The following is a 17,597-nucleotide window of genomic DNA, read 5'->3' on the forward strand; positions in this document are numbered from 1 at the left end:
TGGAGATTGAGCTCCAAATCTTGACCGTAGGTTTTTCGCCGGGTGCCATTGCCAGCAACCCGTTTAGCTCGGCCTTGTCGTAGTGCAAGCTCCCCAGACAACGATGATGGGTTCTTCCCGCCTCGCTGAAACTTCGACAGCCCTAATGCTTTTAGGCTTTGATTCGCTTATCTCCAGGCGGCAAATGTCAGGGGCGAATTCGCCCCTCTGCAATCTGGATAGCCCCATGGAGTTTTTCGCCCTCGAGATGGCCTCATTATTCCGTAAATATTTCGTCCTCGTCGCCACGAACAATCACGCCAATTCTTATTCCTTTCTCGATGGTTTCGTGACATGAGTGGTGGCCGTCAGGCATCTGCGAGTCCGTCTGCAAGTGCTCCTCCAACAATATCCAATCGATGCCGGCGTGCTCTGGAGACCGCGACCTTGCCCGCCGTCCTCGATCAAATTGCTCCTTTGTCACGAGTATTGCGCGCATCAAGATTTTATAACCCTCGCTCTTTGTCGTGAAAACCGGTTGGCTGGTCGAATTCATGTTCCACATCTTCGAAGGATTCGAGAACCCCGAAAAGGCGCGGAGTCAGAGCCGAGAAGGACGTGGCAAGGCTGGAAAACGGTCCTCGACGTTGCGCGCTTGTGAGCAATGTCGGCGGCGGAAGATTCGCTGCGACGGAGAGCAGCCATGCGAGGCTTGCCAATGGTACAAGAAAACGGAGCTATGCCAGTATTCGGACCCTCGTCCGTCTCGGAGGTACCCTTCCCCTCCCAGCGATCAAGCGCCGTCGCGTTTGCCTGCCGATGGCCATCGTCTAACCGCTGCGCAGGCATGTAGAAAAGCTCTCGTCCACCGTCGATGAGTATCGAACCGTATTCGAACGGCTCTTCCCGGACGTTCCGCTACAGTCCCTCTCCACCCTCCCGCGAGAACGGCTGCTCGAGCTCGCGTCGAATGCGGGCACCCACGGCGGATTCCCCCCCGCGTCTAACACGTCAACCACTGACAATGACGCGACTCCGCCTCCGCAGGGAGACGACACCCTGGAGTCTCTCCAGACAATGCCGGACGATTACACCGAGAGCCATGTGTCGGACAGCCCTGACGTTGTCGACACCGTGTCGGACGATGTCAACGCGCTGTCGCTCTCCCCAAAACGACCCTCCACATACCTGGGAATATCCTCTGTGAATGCTGTGATGCAGGTGATAGCATGGATTGACCCATCCAGTGCTCAGATGTTTCTGGGTGCTCCTGATCGGCAGTTGCACTCAACGAAACGAGAGCCAGCTTTCCAGCCAAATAGCTCTACGTGGCCCGCAAACCATTCATCGGGCGTGGGCGAAGCCAATACCATAGAGCTCATCGATGCCTACTTCAGCTATTTCCATACATTTGCTCCATTACTGGACGAACAATTGTTTAGGGAAACCGTCTTGATGGGAAAGAGATGCGATCCGCGTTGGCTGGCTCTTGAGAACATCGTTTATGCGCTCGGGAGTATTGCTGCCTATACGGCTGAGGATACCTCGCATGAATCGTACTACTTGAGAAGCAAGCACTACCTCAGCCTCGACAGCCTAGGCAACCCACACCTGGAAACCATTCAGACCCTGGCTCTAATGGGGGGGAGTTATTTACATTATATCAGCCAGCCCAATTTAGCCCATTCTTTTACCGGAGTTGCTCTACGTATGGCTACTATGCTCGGCCTACATAAGGAGTTCACCGGCCACCAGGAACCGTCAAGTCATCAAAGGAAGTTTTCGGTTGACTTAAGGAGGAAGATCTGGTGGTCACTGCTTTGTCTCGATACTTGGGGTTATATGACCCTGGGTAGGCCAAGCATGGGAAGGTTTGGTCCAGGAATCACAGCAAAACTGCCTCAGTATCAAGGAGACAAGGTATGTTCGTGCTTATGTGGGTGGTCAAACATGACTACTGACAGCTTCTAGGAATCATCATTCGATGTTGTCTCCCTGATTGAGAACACTCGCTTTTGCAAGATTGCCACTCTGGTAGGAGATACTCTTGCAGCGTCTCCATTAGTTACATATGCGGAGATGGTTAGCCTCGATCATCAACTCATTGACTGGTATAACAATCTTCCCCCCCTTTTGAAAGACCGGGATCCATGTTCAGATACCGTTTCGACAACTCGTACCGTTATGCGATGGCGCTACCAGAGTCAACGCATTTTACTTCACAGGCCAGTCTTACTAAGCTACGCCATGCGACGGGTTCCTTACATTGCTGTCAAAGCGGAGGAGAGATACGCTATTGAACAGTGCAGGATAGTCGCTGACGAAACCATCCGCGACGTGGCATCTGCCCTTCGGCTTAACCAAATGACTGGGTGGAACGCTGTGTGGCTCCTCTTCCAAGCGACGCTAGTCCCTCTTCTTGGACTGTTCATCGCTGATAGCACTACCACGCACCCACTTGGCACCCCAGATAATTGCAGGACTCAGGTTGAAATTGCCATGGCAGCACTTTCTCGTCTGGAATCGTGGAGCCCGACCGCTCGAAGGACGCTGGAAGTCGTGTCTACAATCTTGGAAGCCAGCCAAAGGCCCCGTACCGCTACCACTAGCAGTCACTGTTCAGAGCAGCAAGCCCCCACTCCAAGCACTGGTGCTCAACTTGTCACCCACTCGATAGATGCACTCGGTGCAGTCACGTCAACCTATTCTATGAGCCACGCGGCCGCTGTTGGCCCTTGCTTTGATGGCTATCAAGGAATCGGGGCTTATATGGACCATTCGCCGCAGCAAATGTTGGATTACATCACCTGGAGCGATAATATGTGGCCAGGTGCCCAAGGAGATTTTTATCCACCCCAAACAACCCCAGTAGGGCTCTTTAGCCAGGCCGAGGAGTACCTTAAGCCCCTGGATCACGGAAGGTTTGTTGCCGCTTTGCCAGCCCAGCAGAGCATTTTACGATTTCAGTAGGCATAGGAGTTTTAGATAGGAATGATAGAATATTTACCCATTGCGTACACTCGTGCACTGTGGGGCCTCTACGGTCCGCGACCCCTGAGAATGGCGTCAGATTGCTACCTCGTGATTCGTTAACCAAGTACAGCTAGTTTTTACTTAGTTAGTCATCCAGTCTTAATTTAGTGCGAGCACCAAAACATCGATGGATGATGGATGGGACTTGAGCTCAACGTCTTGACAGATCTTTGCTGCACCGACTATCAGGCTCTGCCAACTTCAATAATGGCTCATTGGATATATAGCCTGTGATATATGTACTCTGGGCTATCTTTGGTGTTGTAACTCAATACAAAGAGTAACAACAGGAGAAGAGGCGCAGCAAGGATCATGAGTGAACGAGTTCCCTTCATACTGTTAGATGCTTAGAAGAATAGGGTGAAAAGTCCATCTTTTATATACCTTGAAACTGTTGGTCGTTGCAATGGCATTCTCTCTTTTTCAAACATGTTTTTTTTCCTCCACCTCACGAGTTTTTGCTGCCGCCATTGCATTACGCGTCTTCCTGCTCTTTTACGGATTGTACCAAGACGCCCACTCGGCTATGAAATACACCGATATTGACTACTATGTCTTCACCGACGCCGCGAGATTCGTTGCTAACGGTCAGTCTCCCTACGACAGGGCTACATACAGATACACGCCCTTACTCGCCTGGTTACTTGTGCCCACGGCGTGGGGCAGCCACGGACCACTAGGGGCGCTCTGGTTTTTATTTGGCAAAGCATTATTTGCCCTCGCGGATATTGTTGCGGGGTGGCTGATTGTCCTGGTCTTGAAGAAGCATCAGCATATGGATACCACTCGAGCGCTGAAATATGCCAGTATCTGGCTGTTGAACCCTATGGTGGCGACAATTAGCACGAGGGGGAGCTCCGAGGGCCTCCTTGGAGTAATGGTTATCGCTCTTCTGTGGGCTGTCTTGCAGAAGAAAGTAGTACTGGCGGGGTGTCTGTTAGGCCTGGGAGTGCACTTCAAAATCTATCCATTTATATATGGACCGGCAATTCTATGGTATATGGATCATACCGTGGATGCAGAGGATACGACAGATCACCCAGAAGAAGAATCGAGTTTATTTCAGCGGACCCTTGGACTTTTGACACCGAACCGGCTTACACTTACTTTCACGGCATTGGGCACGTTTGCCGCCTTCAATGTAGGCATGTATCTGATCTACGGACTGCCGTTCGTACAACATACTTATTTGCACCATTTAACCCGCGTGGATCATCGCCATAATTATTCGCCATACAATACGCTGCTTTATTTGTCATCATCAGAGACGGCAAATGGAGCATCACGCAGCAATTTCGAGTCTCTTGCTTTTATTCCACAGTTGGGCCTGTCGGCAATTTTAATTCCTCTAGTGCTCGCAAGAAAGGATCTCGCGGGAAGCTTGTTGGCGCAAACATTTGCATTTGTTGCATTTAACAAAGTTTGCACAAGTCAGGTTGGTCTCTTCCACCCCCGCCTCCCTTCAAGAAAATAATTTCTCCTTAACATTTTTCATAGTATTTCTTGTGGTACATTATATTCCTTCCTCTCTATCTTCCATACTCTTCGTTTGTCGCACGACCTTTTTTGGGCGGAAGCGCTGCTACACTATGGGTGGCTGGGCAGGTATGATTATCCAACTCCATTTCCAATATATATCAACATTCTGAAATTGTGCTTAGGTTCTCTGGCTCCGGCAGGGGTTCAAGCTGGAGTTTTTGGGGATTTCTACTTTTTTCCCAGGTCTTTTCCTTGCTTGCTTGCTGTTTTTTGCTGTTAATGTGTGGATTTTGGGAATCATCGTGGGCGACATTGGGGAATATCGCCCCTCCCTCAGCAGCGGTGCAAAGGGCAAGGTTTAGGACGATGCCTGTGTCATATCTGAGCATGCCGTCTGTCTCTCGCCGAGCCATTCATTACATAAGCATCACAATTTCGATCAGGCTCGCTTCACCCCACTTGGCATGAATAGGCTAACCTTACATAGCTAGGTAGTGTCCGTAAATTTTATCATTAGCCAATCAGAATCCTCTTATTTTCCACTAGTAGACGGGATTATAGACATATACAGAGTCTCTGCTGACTGCCAAGCCTCCCCTCCTACGCTTCATCATCATCATCATCATCGCATCATCACGACTCACCACCCCCTTTCTTGCACCATTGTCTTCTTATGCCGGGTTCTCTGTTTTACAAGTGCTGTGCCTTATACGTCCTTTTAAATACAATTCCATCCCCCCTTTGCTTCTATTATCACCTCCCACCACCCTCTTGAACACCGACCATATCTCACCCTTTTTTTTCGCAAGGCGATCACGCTCTCATTTCCCTTGTCGACATATTCCTTTCTCCTTCTTCTGTTCCTAGCATATATTCTCTTTGATACGTACTGCTACGTCTATTAGGTCAGTATCTACTGTCGAGTCATTCCTGGAGCGTATATTGTGTGCAGAATCGACACTCGACCGTTCCATTTGGCTTTTTTGAGTGTTGTCTAAATTAGGAAGTTGATCATGAGAGCCAAAGGGGAGTGCTAACGTACAAGTTCAGTAGTCAGAGACTCTAGGAGGCCCTTTTACTTTGAAGGCGGGTTATGCGTTGTTCCTATCGATTAATTTTTTGTAGATGCCCAACGCATCGGCAAGGCTGAAATGATGCTCTCTGCCGTAACACATTCCCACCTTATCGCCATCGATCATTTTTCCAAAGCGCCTGCCTCTACAACCCTTGAAACATGCCCTTCGGAGCCATGTACCCCTTTTCATCAACCCCAACGCTTCGAAATTACACCAGAATCTACGACATCTTTTCTTTCCAAACCCGAGTCGATAGAGTTGGACATGTCGGATATGGACAACACGCCCCTACAATTTGAAGACCTTCCGATAGAGATTCATGAAGCTGTGTTGGATCATTTATTTGGTGTAAGAGGTGCTGCCTTGACCTCCGTCACGACCACCTCAGCGACGGCGTCTAGTTGGAGTAAAACTTTACGACACCCACGGAGAAAAGTACTCTCTGACCTTGCCTTGGTCTCACGCACTTGGAGACCTTTGGTCCAAGAAAGGATCTATCGACATAGTGCGTATCACCTGCCGGGTATAATGGGCTCTCGATAAACTGACGTTTAATAGTTCAGGTCAAAGGTACAACCGACGGGCTTCAGGAAAGCGCACAATGGTTCAGCTCCCATCCGCACCTTGGCCCATACGTCCGTCATATCGAGGTTTGGGTTCCTGTCTGGGGCGATCGATTACCGAGACCACATATCTTACCCCAAAACCGTCGAGCTACCGAAGAGAGGGAAAGTCAACAGCCTACAAATTCAGTCGCATTGTTCCAAGCGGTTGCCGATGGTATTGAGCACGGTCGTACAAATCACAATTTCAGATTTGCCAACCGAAATGCTACCTTACAACAAATCTTTTTCCATGTCGCGTGCTTCTTTCCGGACGCCAAGATGCTCACGTTGGAAGGGGGTCACTGTAAGAAACCACCCATGATCAAACATTTCTGCGACGATGCAACAAATGAACAGTCCCTAGAGCCTCTACCAAATATTCAGATATTCATAATGAGAGGAGCTTGGAATATCATGAGAGGTCACAGCCACTGGTGTACTATTGCTGCCGCACTGCCTAATATACGTGAATGGAATTGCACTTATGCCAAACCTAAACGAGAGGCCCAAGCCACTATTTCGAGAATTTTGACAAATTTTCCACGGGGTCTCACGCGACTTAGCATCAGCCTTGAAGGATTTTGTAGTAAGACAAATTCCCAATCCCGATGGCTGGGTGGTCCTCAAGTCGAACGACATCTTTGTCGACTGTTGGGAGATATTATCCCACAACTCGAATCCTTGACGTTTACAGGAAAGGTCTGCGCCACCTTGTTTGCCGCGGCGCGAGCCGCCACCATTAAGAGGGAGGTACGATCTAGGCTAAAAGCGGTGGACCTGGTGGTGAAAGCGTGCTGCTGTGAATTAGCCAAACCTGAAGGCAATTTGAATTTTGTCAATGACCATTCCGGGATCACCAATATGACATTTATCAAGTCGTTTGAGAAGCTGGTCGTCACTGCCGTCAGATCCCTAGACACTTTGACGGCGATACAATTTATGAGAATTCGATATATTGACCTCGATTCGATATGTGGCCAGCTCAACCCTTACTACCAGCTAGTCGGCAACGACTGTACGGGCTTATGGAGCGAAGAGATTCTAGAAACCCTCCAAGAGACTCGGCCAAATGCCCAATTTGATGTACTAGACGAAGGGATACTCCCAGAATATAGCATCAATTCGCACACGGGAACGGCGGCCTATCCTCGCAGTCGCCCCCGCAGCATGAGGGTCAGTGCGTACGAAATTATCGCCGACAAATCTAAACCCTAAAACTGCTCAATTATGCCGATACAACTATTTCCATCCATTCCCATAGATCTCCTGATTAGCATTTACAAATGCGTTATCTGTCGCGATTTCCTTTTGCTTCGCACTAATATACCACTCTGTTTGTACGGATTAGCGGGCCATACTCACTCCAGCCTAGTTTTCTTTTTTGTTATCGTTTGGGCGCGGTTTCGTTGAGGGCATTCAGATAATAGGATTTCTACAGGCGGCGAGTTATTTCGTATTCGGGGGTTCTAACCCCCGAAGTCCCATAAAATATGAATGCCAGAGACCTTTTCCACTTTTGCAGAAACCACAGCCTCTAAGCAGTCGGTATGGAGTGTATCCATAATTCTGTATTTCTTCTGAGTCTGCTTCACTAGATAAACTTCCCGGGTAGACCTCTAATTCCCGCAATGCCGAAGCTGTCACAGCAAACATCAGAAACGCGACCAACTACCGAACTACCGAGCCCGGCACACCTGCTGACGGGCGTCGGAGACTCGTTGACCCTCTTGGCCATATGTGTATGCTCCGAACCGTTCAGTGGACACTGGATGGGCAATGGGAACACTGCAAGTGACGCCCGAAGACGGCGAATTCCTTCGGATGAAGGTGAAGATGGGCGGTAAAATTACAAGGGGAAGAGGTAATAAGTAGTCCTCCCGCTGACCATCTGTCAAGAAACAATAAGAAAAACCACCTGCGAATCAGTAAGAGAGAGGTCTCTAATATTTGATCTTGGGGCCCAACTGTGACCGCGATGGAGTTTGATCGCACAACCTTTGTCCCTTCGCACGAAGGCGATACTGTGCTACCATTGTCGCCCTTTTTTTCTCGCTTAGTACGCTATGCGCATTGGAGTCCTCCTCGACTGGCAATCCGAGATGTGAATCTAGGTACTGAGAAAACCTATCTCCAGTTCCTCACTGATGTTCTCGCGCTTCGAAACGCGCTGCGCAGCACCTTACCAGATCAAGTCCATGGGGACTTGAATGCTGGAAAGGAGGTATATGTTGGCTTATTGGCAGCCGGTGGATACGAGTATGCTGTTGGTTTTGTGGCTATTGTAGCATTGAAAGCAGCTGTGGTGCCCCTGAGTCAGTGTACCTTGAAAGTGCTTCTCTCATTTCTCAGTTGATACCGCAGGACTAATATTTCTTGAATAGCACCACTTGTTCCCGTTCAAGAAGCGTCATATTTTATTCTGAAGGCTCGCTGTGTTGCTCTTTTGGCTTCTGACGCCTGTACGAGCCTTTGCAAGTCTCTCTGCGACCATATGAAAACAGGGCAACATCTCGAACCGCGATGTATATCCATTTCAGGTTTTTTTCAAGCGTCTCCTCTCAAACCAGAAGATATCAGTCTCTCAACTAGCCGGTATCTTGACGATAACGGTGCGGCTGTGGTAATTTTTACCTCTGGTACGACTGGGCCTCCAAAAGGCGCTGTAATGAGACGTGCATTCTTGCATGACTGCTCTTCGGACATCACGCACCACTTCGATATTACTGCATCTGATGTTATTCTACACATTTTGCCGGTACATCATGCAACGGGAATTGGTATAAATTTCCTTCCATACATGTTCTCGGGCGCATGCATTGAATTTCGAAGCGGCAGCTTGAGCACTCAGTGGCTCTGGGAAAGATGGAGACAAGGTGGCGTTTCAGTATTTTCAGGTGTACTAACGATATATATGCGCATGATGAGGTACTATGAACAGAAACTAGCATCCTTGCCCCTGAATGATTTGGAGAAGTATATCAATGGCGCAAGAAGTCTACGAATTTTAATATGTGGAACTTCTGCCTTGCCTGAACCCGTGCAAAGTTCCTGGAGCAATATGCTAGGCGAAAACCGTCGCATTCTTACGCGATATGGATCGACAGAAGTCGGCGCTATTTTCCGGATGCCTCTTGATTGCAAGGCGACGCCCGACAGCAGTGTAGGAACAACTGCGCCCGGAGTAACGATCAAGCTTTCCAATGGAGAAGAGGGAGAGATTTTGATCAAAAGCCCATGGATGTTTTCAAAGTACCTCGATGACCCAACTGCAACCGCAGCAGCCCATGATGCAGATGGCTTTTTCAAATCGGGCGATATTGCCCGCCGTGAGGGGAGAAATTACTTCATTCTGGGCAGGTCTTCAATTGACATTCTAAAATCCGGTGGGTATAAGATATCTGCGCTGGATATTGAACGCGAGATTCTCTCTCTACCGTATATTCATGAGGCCATGGTTGTTGGTGTTCATGATAATGAGTATGGCCAAAGGATTGCGGCCGCCGTTACCTTGCGTGATGATCAGAAAAATTTTCAGTGTGAGGGAAATGGTGGCGTGGGTAAGGATATGAACATCTATGATCTGAGAAAGGACTTAAGGAGTAGGCTGGCAAGTTATAAACTACCTACAATACTAAGAATTTTGAAGGGAGAATTGCCAAAAGGCGGGACGGGGAAGGTGGCCAAGAAGCTACTTGGGCCAAAGTTCTTCCCCGAGAGCTACCAGAATGACCCTGAGGTTCAAATATGGAAAAGAGAAGGCATCGAAAAATATGGACGGACCCAGGCAAAACTGTGAATACATTTACTTTCATGTTCGAAAATAATATTCGAAGCTTGTTGATAATGCAGCATGGAGAACTCCAAGGATTTAATTATGTACGTGCATCTATAGACCAGCCAGTAAAGTTGGATATCCAGTCCTTTAAGCCTTTTTATATGGCAGGAATTTAGTGTTCGCTCATCATGCTGTGATCAATTGGCTGGGGAGAAAAGTGGGGAGGCAAAGAATGCTGTTAATATTAAAAAATACTATTTGGATATCATCGAGTTATTGGTCATTGTGTGGCTTAGTTACTCTGGACAGTTTGCCATTTTTTTTATAAAAAAAGACCTTTTGGGTTAAAATTATATTATATTTCCTTTCAGCTTAAGTCAATACTTTAAACTATTGCTTTGGGCGTAGGCATCAATCAAATTTTAACTTTTGCCGCCGCAGTCGTCATCCGGCCATGCACGTAACTGATCCGCTGGAATTTCTCAAGCGCCTCACCCCAAAGCTCCGCTCGCAAGATGCCATATATACTGCAAAAACAGGGCCGTTAGTATCAGATATCTCCCATACCATTCCGAGCAATTTCAGTATCAAACAATGTACGTTTCTGACTTACCCCATCCTTGCTTTTGGCGCCCATTTCTGCGCCAACTCCATTGCCACATCGAACATTTTGTCCGGTTCTGCAATGGCATCGACAATTCCATCCTCTAGTGCTTCCTTTCCTGTCCATCGATGTGCCTCCAGCAACATTTTACGAGAAACCCTCGGAGCCAGCTTGAGCCGCGGCAATGAACCAATACCAGGGAAATGTATGCCCAGATTGACCGGAGGCATTGAAATAAAGCCACGCTGCGAGTTCATGACGCGATAGTCGTGGGAAAGGGCAAAAGGGCACGCACCACCAAAGGTGTGGCCTGTTAGAAGTGCGATGGTTGGATAAGGAAAGTCAAGGATGGTGTGAAGCATCTTTGGATCTATTAGATAAATACGGCTCTCAAAATGGAGAGAAAGACATGGCGTACAGGATAGAAACCATCAGTATTCGCAAACGGGTTTACATCCTGTTCCTCCAACTCAAGTCCCTGAAATACCATAAGAACGAAGAAGAGATCAGAAAGTAGCGGAGAAGGTACTGTGTCCATGCATATAGGATCTCAGCAAACGTACTGTACACCAGAATTTGGCATCATTTCCTCTTGTAATCACCGCGCCTTCTGAGTCTGGCCCCAGGATCTGCTGCACTGTGCGAAACGCCCTGATGATTTCCTGACAGTACCCTGAATTCAGCCTATTCTCTGGAGGTTTTTGCATCGTAATCACGAAGACATTGCCATGACGGCTGAGGGTGAGATTACGGAACTTGGGCAGGTCCGCCATTATCGTAGGTTCCATCCAAAACAAAAGCTATTGTGTCGATATTCCCCTCGACGCTCGAGTGGTAGATAGTAGGTCATTAGGGATCGGTCGCAACGCAGCCACGGCCCGAACCCAACAGCCGAAAGCCCGACAGGGAAGTAAAATAGAGTTGGCCCGGGTGCCGAATCACGTGATCGGGTATTGGGCGCTTAGTCATACGGGCCGAACCTTTCACCACGCAAAGTCGGTGTTCCAATCCCAGTCGCGGAGCAGCCAGTTGCCAATGCCGTCGTACTGGTTATACATCATCTCATCTGTGATCTCCGCCGCATCCCCGCCCAGGGCAAGGTGGGTGTTGTGGTCGACCACCGTTGCGAGTGGCAGGTATTCGTCCAACGCAGCAGCAGCGTCCATTGGTGTCTTCAGTTCTGCTAAAATACCGGCAGTCATCATATCTGAAACCGTTCGTGCATACTGGTCGTCCTCTGGCCGGCCAGAGTCCGCCATATCGTGCGGATAGTTGGCTAACATAACGTCCCCCAATCGACACAGGTCTGTCCCAAAGCCACTAAAGCATGCCTGTTGGTCTGGGGTCAAGGGTGTCGGCTGCGGGCGATCCGACGGCCTGGCGACCTTGGGTGCATCATCCAGCATACTCTGCAATGCCTTTAGACTGCCTATCGCCGAAGGATACCGCTTCGCCAGCTCTTTCTGCGAATTATAAATAATACGGAGATCCTGCTCCGCTCGTTCCCAGAGATGGGGATACGGGAAACACGACAATAAGCCGACACCGGCAGCCAGGAGATAGAATGTGAATACTGGCCCAAGAAAGCGAATCTCGTCACGGGCTGCTAAATCTTCAAAGATGCCGGCGATGAACGAAGATGCGAGAATGGCAGCCGCGGATGGGAGGTTAGATGGTGATGTGGGCCGATAAAGAATGGCGAGGGTGATGAAGTATGGTACGTGCAGCTGCCGGGCCTCAAAATCGTACGGCATTAATACGAGCCTGTGTGCCGGAGCATCCCCGGCAGGGTTATATTTTCGAAACAGACGAAGAGGCTCTGGCAATTCTCGAGTCCATCGATAGAGCGCGTTTTCGATGGAAACTCGTTTTTGTCGGGATAAACTACGCCGGCAATAGCATTGTGTGAGCTCTCCCAAGAGGGCCGAGATCTCCACGTAGGGAACAAACAGCTGTCCATTCGAAGAGCTCCCGTAGAAGTCTTCCAATGTCAAGGGTTTGACGTCGCTGTCATCTGGGTTGATAGCACGTGGACGCCCATGCCCCGCCGAGATTAAACAATCCCGGGCCTATAAAACAAGACCACTTTAGCAGCAGGCAAGGGCAGAGTAGAGTTTGAAGTCAATCAAGAAATAGGGAATGGCACCTACATATAACGTCCACCACAGCCTCTTCTTCAGCAGAGCGTCTCGGCCCGGGGGCGGCTCCTTATGCAACCCAATTTGATACGCTAAGCCCACTCCAATGCGGTTCCAGAAGCCACTCGTATTGATAGAAACATGCTCCGGCCCCTCGGGGTTATACCAATGTAAGATACACACCGAAGTAATAACAGTAATTGTGTTTTTCTCATATCCTGACCAGAACAACGCTCTCGCCCGACGATAGAAATCATTTGACGAGGCGTACGCCGTCACTGCAGGCGCAGAGGACACCCGGCTCGCGGCCAAAAAAATAGCCTGCAGCAGTAGTATGGACGGCTGATGTCCACTTCGTTCCGTCAGCCAGCTTCGTTCAACAATGGGCATCCACGGCGCACATCGCTTCATGAATGTATCTATTAGCCCGTCTCTGACGGCGCGTGGGGGTAGATCAAAGGCATGCTGCAGGTGCAGAATCCGAAGGTCTTCCTCGGTGAGATACTCCGTTGTTACTGCAGAATATGGCTTGCCTCGATATTCATTGAATGGAATCTCGGCCCGGATGTACTCTGAGCGGCCGAGAAATGTCGAATTCGGCGTGCTGGGTCCATACGCACGCGAGTCCTGGGGCTGCGACTGCCGGGGTGGTCCCGATGAAGATGTTGTCGGATATAGCGGAGGACCGTCCGACTCGTGGAAGGCAGACGTTGGTGGTGTTTGGTTTTGGGCGGATGTCCGGGCACCAGCGGAGGCTTCTGAAGGGGCAGGCGGATGAGCTTCGGCAGCGAGGGGGCGGCGCTGGTCCCACGATAAAAGGCTCGAATCCCAGTTCGAGCGTCGAGGAGCGACCAAGCCGGCGATATCATGGCCTATCTCAACCTTTGTCTGCGCCGTGGTTGTCGCCGAGGAAGCATCGTCTCGATCTACGGCAATCTTTCGACGTTTGCGCTTGCGCTCTCGAGGGCTGCAAAGAAGAAGAAGAAGAAGAATCAGCAATCGACGTCCAGAAGGGTATGCTGCATCGACAGGAAACGGAGCGGAGACGCCTCACGAGCAAGCCCAGTGGTTCCGCGCGCAGTTCAAGCACTGCAGTCCTCCCTCGGGGTAAATGCACCGTATCTGCGCAACCACCGCATCAGCAACTTGCCACCACGCAGACAGTCCGCAGGAAACGAGACCCGGACCGAGCTCGCTAAAGACAGGAGAGGCACTTACTTTCTTCTTATTGCACGCGACGCACGCCGATGCGGCGCGTAGTCGCGGCGGGCTTTCGGCGGCCGGCGTGGCATGGTTAGGCACAGCGGCACCAGCACCAGCACCAGCAGCAACAGTCGTAGGCAGCGCCGGCGGCGCGACGGGAGCCTCGCTCATACGGATCGGACGCTGGGATGGGGTAACAGTCAGGATGGAGGGCGGGTGGGCTGGCACGGCAGGCGACAGCAGCTGGCGAAGAGATCTATGAGGGCTCGGAGAGTCTGGATAGCCGAAAGCTAACTATGTAACTAGTTAACTCGCTAGCTTGCTGGCTCGCTCGACCGTTTTTTTTCGTTCCGTCTGGCGTCGCGCTGGCGGCCGCCCCCGTTGTTGCGCTGCGCCCGTTTAGCGAGGCCCAACCAGGCTGCGGGGACCAAGACGGATATTTTGCATTCACGGAGGTTTCTTGTCAGTGCGCGAGTGGGCTGCAGGGATCGCCTCCGGTCGGGAATTCAAACGTGAAACTCGACTGACTCTTGCAGCGTGGGCGCCACGGCCACCCTGGTGTTTCTTTGTTGCGCTCGTTGAAAAAGAATTCTTTGATTGCTCGACTGTTCTAATTATATCTAGTCTATGAATCCAGGCAGCGCGCAGACACGCGCTGGGCCGTCGTACCGTGTCGGTTATTGGGCCGCCGCTCCCGTCCCGCCAGTGCAGGGATGATCTACGAATGGCAGAGAAGAATGTTTCCAAAGCTTCAATAGAGACGCGCCATGCTCAGCCGCCGGCGAACCAACGGCAGAGGGACGAGCATCCAGTACGTTTGGAGAAATGCATCAGCATCTTGATCTCAGCACATCTTCGGCACAACCACAACCATGAAGAGAGGCTAGATTGCAATTTGACATCAGTGCTTGCGAACCCGTCGAGGCCGGACGGTGCGGCGTAAGATTGTCCCAGAAATGATTGGCAACAGCTGAAGATCACACTGATGGTAGTAAATCATAATATTAGCAGTAGTATTTTGGTGATTAAGTTTCCTGGAGGGGTTTAAGATTAATACCGCAATACTTGCTTGGTGGCATCCGCACACCAAAGAATGTTAGAATCAGATATAACAAGATGTATCAACACCTCTATAAAATTACAGCTCCCCATGCGTCAAGCGCGGCCCAGGGGGGCGAAAGTTGCCCTTCTTGAGCTCCTCTAAGGCTATGTCAAATCGAGCACCTAGCATCCAAGCAACGCCAAACTGTACAAGGTGTGTTAGCAGGCAATATACATATAGGGTGAGGCGGGAAGATGATGACATACCATCAATCCAGAGGCAATTACTAATATGCCAAAAAGTATGGAGACAATAATTAGGGTATCCCGTCTGGCTTCGGCGGCCTGTGCGGCTTTTTCTGCGTCTTCAGGACTCTGTTTATTATCGAGTCTCCGTTGGGCGTCTTCAGCGGACTGCGATGGAAATATTGACTCGATAAATTTTTCGATCTGAAATGCCATTAGAAACGTAAACGAAAATGTGCTGCAGGAAAAAACTGACCTTCCCACAAGCCATACTGATCTTGAGGAAATTTGGGTCTTTGGGTGTATTCTTTTTATGAATCGCCCGGGCGTATTGCCGAAAAATATCACAAAGAACACGGACATTTTGTGTTGACTGCCACATTAGTTGACATGCTTGGCCTTTTGTGATTTTGATATTACGGTCAAACATGGTGGAGTTTCGAAGACATAGTTCAAGAGTAGCAATCGCCATAGATTGAGGGATGGCACAGAAGTTAAAGACACTCTGTTCTTTTAGACCAGCGAGGTAATAAAGGCAATCTTCAACGTGGCCGAGTGCGTTGAGCACCATCTCCGACCCACAGTTGAGAGCCGCTTCACGATTCTCAAGTTTGAAAAGATCTTCCCATTTGTCGACATGGTTGGACCAGATTTCCTTGGGCCAGAAGCGGCGGTTATCATCCTCATCTTCTCGGACATCGCGAATAATATTGGTTTTTTGAAGTAATAGACCCATAGATTTGTAGAGTTCAGGGCGTTCGAGAAGCTGCGGGCGTGCAAACCCAGCTTCTACGAACAGCCTTGTTAAACCCTCGCCAACGAGGCCAGCAACATACCAGCAGTAGAGGTCGTAATCTTCGACAGTCTCAATATTTACTGTGTCAACTTCGGCTTTGCGACAGTAGTCAGCCATTCCATTGCCCATTCGGTTTGTAATATCCTTGATAATGATCTTATAGGCTGGTTTTATTTTTTTGAACTCGGTTATGACATTATGAAACTGAACCAGCAGTTCACGGTCCTTCTCTTCAGGGCGATTGCCATCGAAAGTCCACCCATCGATCTCCAAGAAGTTCTGGAAGTCACGGAGAAGTGGCTCCTTGACTTTTAAAGATATTGATGTGTCGTCTTCGATAGTATCTAGACCACGAAGAATCAGGTAGAATAGGCAGACTGGAAGGAGTAACTCGGGATGTAGCTCCATAATGACCGCACTGAAACTGCGGCTGGTAAGTTTGAGGAAATGATAGCATTTCTTTTCAGTCTCTGTTTCATTTTCTGTATTTCTAGCATGTACAGGCTCGTGCCATACTTTCCTGCAAGATGTTAGTTCACGTGTAACAAGGACGAAGACGGGCCCGTAATACCATTGAATGATTGATCGGAGCTCCTGGGGGTGAGATAGGAGGTAGAGTGCTTGTGAAAAGGAAACCATGGTGGCTGATGGATGCTTTGGGTCTTAGGAGATAACGGAAGGTTGAGGTTGAGGAGTAGATGGTTAGGGGGCGTAAGAAGACAGAAACGGCACAATCATTGACGAGAATTAAAAAAAATATATAACGAAAAGAATAAAACGAAGAATAGAAAGCGTTTAAGAAGAGACCCAAAACAGGCACGGAATAATGTACAGGTTGAGGAGGGAGGATGGAGAGAAGATTCGGAGGGAATTTGGATTTTGCGGGTTGTTAGCGAGCTCAGGAACACGGAAGCTTATTAAGCCGCTGAGGGCTGCCTTGCGCTGATTGGACGGACGTGCGGAGCAGGGGATGTTGCTGATCGCAGCTGAGGGTTGTTGGGTTGCTTATATTAAGCGGCTGTCGTCTCGCGAAGAAGCTGAGCAGGTTTGCAGGGAACAACGTCCGAAGGTTCCGGGTTTCTGGCCTTTGGTTCAGCGTTGGCTGACTTCGAGTGTGTTCCAGGCACTCTAATCAACTGGCCTTGGCACGGCTATTTCTCGATGTATGGAAACTATAAGCAGTGCCTGTTCAGTGCTACGGAGTTGAGATGGCGCTGAATACGAGGAATATTCAAGGGTGACGAGCTGTTCTATACTGGGGGTTTCCTCTCCATGGCCGTCCACCGCCTCCCCCTGGCCGCCTCGACTCGCTCCCAGCTTCGATATAGGCCAAGCAAACAAAACAAACGACTGTGGCTAAACCCGCGCTGCGCCACTCCGCGGCGTGGCTTCTTATATAAGCACGAGGCTGAACTTTAGGATTTTGCAGGTGGAATGACGATCGCGGCAACAAGTCCCAGGCTGCGTTGTTTATCTGCTGAACCCCGCCAGCTTTGTGCAAGAGTTGGCCAGATATTGTGTCGCTTACTGCAGCCGAGCTTTCTATAAGATTTTCAACGCTGTAGCCTAGTTTTCCACTTTCTCCAACACCCTACAATTCTCAAGCCATTTTTTTGACCATC

The 17,597-nt window shown here is 49.6% G+C and overlaps 7 protein-coding genes across 7 annotated transcripts; 4 read left to right on the plus strand and 3 right to left on the minus strand.

Moving 5' to 3' along the window:
* Window positions 1-643: 643 nt before the first annotated feature.
* Window positions 644-2,949, plus strand: LOZ57_003260 (uncharacterized protein; the record flags this gene model as incomplete). The annotated part of the gene is made up of 3 exons (XM_049252311.1): window positions 644-738; window positions 825-1,899; window positions 1,951-2,949. 3 exons carry the CDS (start codon window positions 644-646, stop codon window positions 2,947-2,949), a joined length of 2,169 nt encoding a protein of 722 aa, XP_049108815.1.
* A 589-nt stretch (window positions 2,950-3,538) lies between these two features.
* On the plus strand, window positions 3,539-4,853 carry GPI14 (GPI mannosyltransferase 1; the record flags this gene model as incomplete). Its single annotated transcript, XM_049252312.1, has 3 exons — window positions 3,539-4,447; window positions 4,510-4,617; window positions 4,674-4,853. 3 exons carry the CDS (start codon window positions 3,539-3,541, stop codon window positions 4,851-4,853), a joined length of 1,197 nt encoding a protein of 398 aa, XP_049108816.1.
* Window positions 4,854-5,642: 789 nt separating this feature from the next.
* On the plus strand, window positions 5,643-7,387 carry LOZ57_003262 (uncharacterized protein; the record flags this gene model as incomplete). Its single annotated transcript, XM_049252313.1, has 2 exons — window positions 5,643-6,072; window positions 6,126-7,387. 2 exons carry the CDS (start codon window positions 5,643-5,645, stop codon window positions 7,385-7,387), a joined length of 1,692 nt encoding a protein of 563 aa, XP_049108817.1.
* A 760-nt stretch (window positions 7,388-8,147) lies between these two features.
* Window positions 8,148-9,968, plus strand: LOZ57_003263 (uncharacterized protein; the record flags this gene model as incomplete). The annotated part of the gene is made up of 2 exons (XM_049252314.1): window positions 8,148-8,484; window positions 8,554-9,968. The coding sequence occupies 2 exons, from the start codon at window positions 8,148-8,150 to the stop codon at window positions 9,966-9,968; spliced, it is 1,752 nt and encodes a 583-aa protein (XP_049108818.1).
* A 394-nt stretch (window positions 9,969-10,362) lies between these two features.
* Window positions 10,363-11,089, minus strand: LOZ57_003264 (uncharacterized protein; the record flags this gene model as incomplete). The annotated part of the gene is made up of 3 exons (XM_049252315.1): window positions 10,363-10,474; window positions 10,561-10,913; window positions 10,970-11,089. 3 exons carry the CDS (start codon window positions 11,087-11,089, stop codon window positions 10,363-10,365), a joined length of 585 nt encoding a protein of 194 aa, XP_049108819.1.
* A 445-nt stretch (window positions 11,090-11,534) lies between these two features.
* On the minus strand, window positions 11,535-14,063 carry LOZ57_003265 (uncharacterized protein; the record flags this gene model as incomplete). The annotated part of the gene is made up of 3 exons (XM_049252316.1): window positions 11,535-12,620; window positions 12,702-13,656; window positions 13,933-14,063. The coding sequence occupies 3 exons, from the start codon at window positions 14,061-14,063 to the stop codon at window positions 11,535-11,537; spliced, it is 2,172 nt and encodes a 723-aa protein (XP_049108820.1).
* Window positions 14,064-15,030: 967 nt separating this feature from the next.
* ERG9 (bifunctional farnesyl-diphosphate farnesyltransferase/squalene synthase) lies at window positions 15,031-16,614 on the minus strand (the record flags this gene model as incomplete). The annotated part of the gene is made up of 4 exons (XM_049252317.1): window positions 15,031-15,138; window positions 15,201-15,383; window positions 15,436-16,495; window positions 16,547-16,614. 4 exons carry the CDS (start codon window positions 16,612-16,614, stop codon window positions 15,031-15,033), a joined length of 1,419 nt encoding a protein of 472 aa, XP_049108821.1.
* Window positions 16,615-17,597: the final 983 nt, after the last annotated feature.

This window comes from Ophidiomyces ophidiicola, assembly GCF_022830035.1.
Source record: "Ophidiomyces ophidiicola strain CBS 122913 chromosome Unknown scaffold_10, whole genome shotgun sequence".
Classification (NCBI taxonomy): domain Eukaryota; kingdom Fungi; phylum Ascomycota; class Eurotiomycetes; order Onygenales; family Onygenaceae; genus Ophidiomyces; species Ophidiomyces ophidiicola.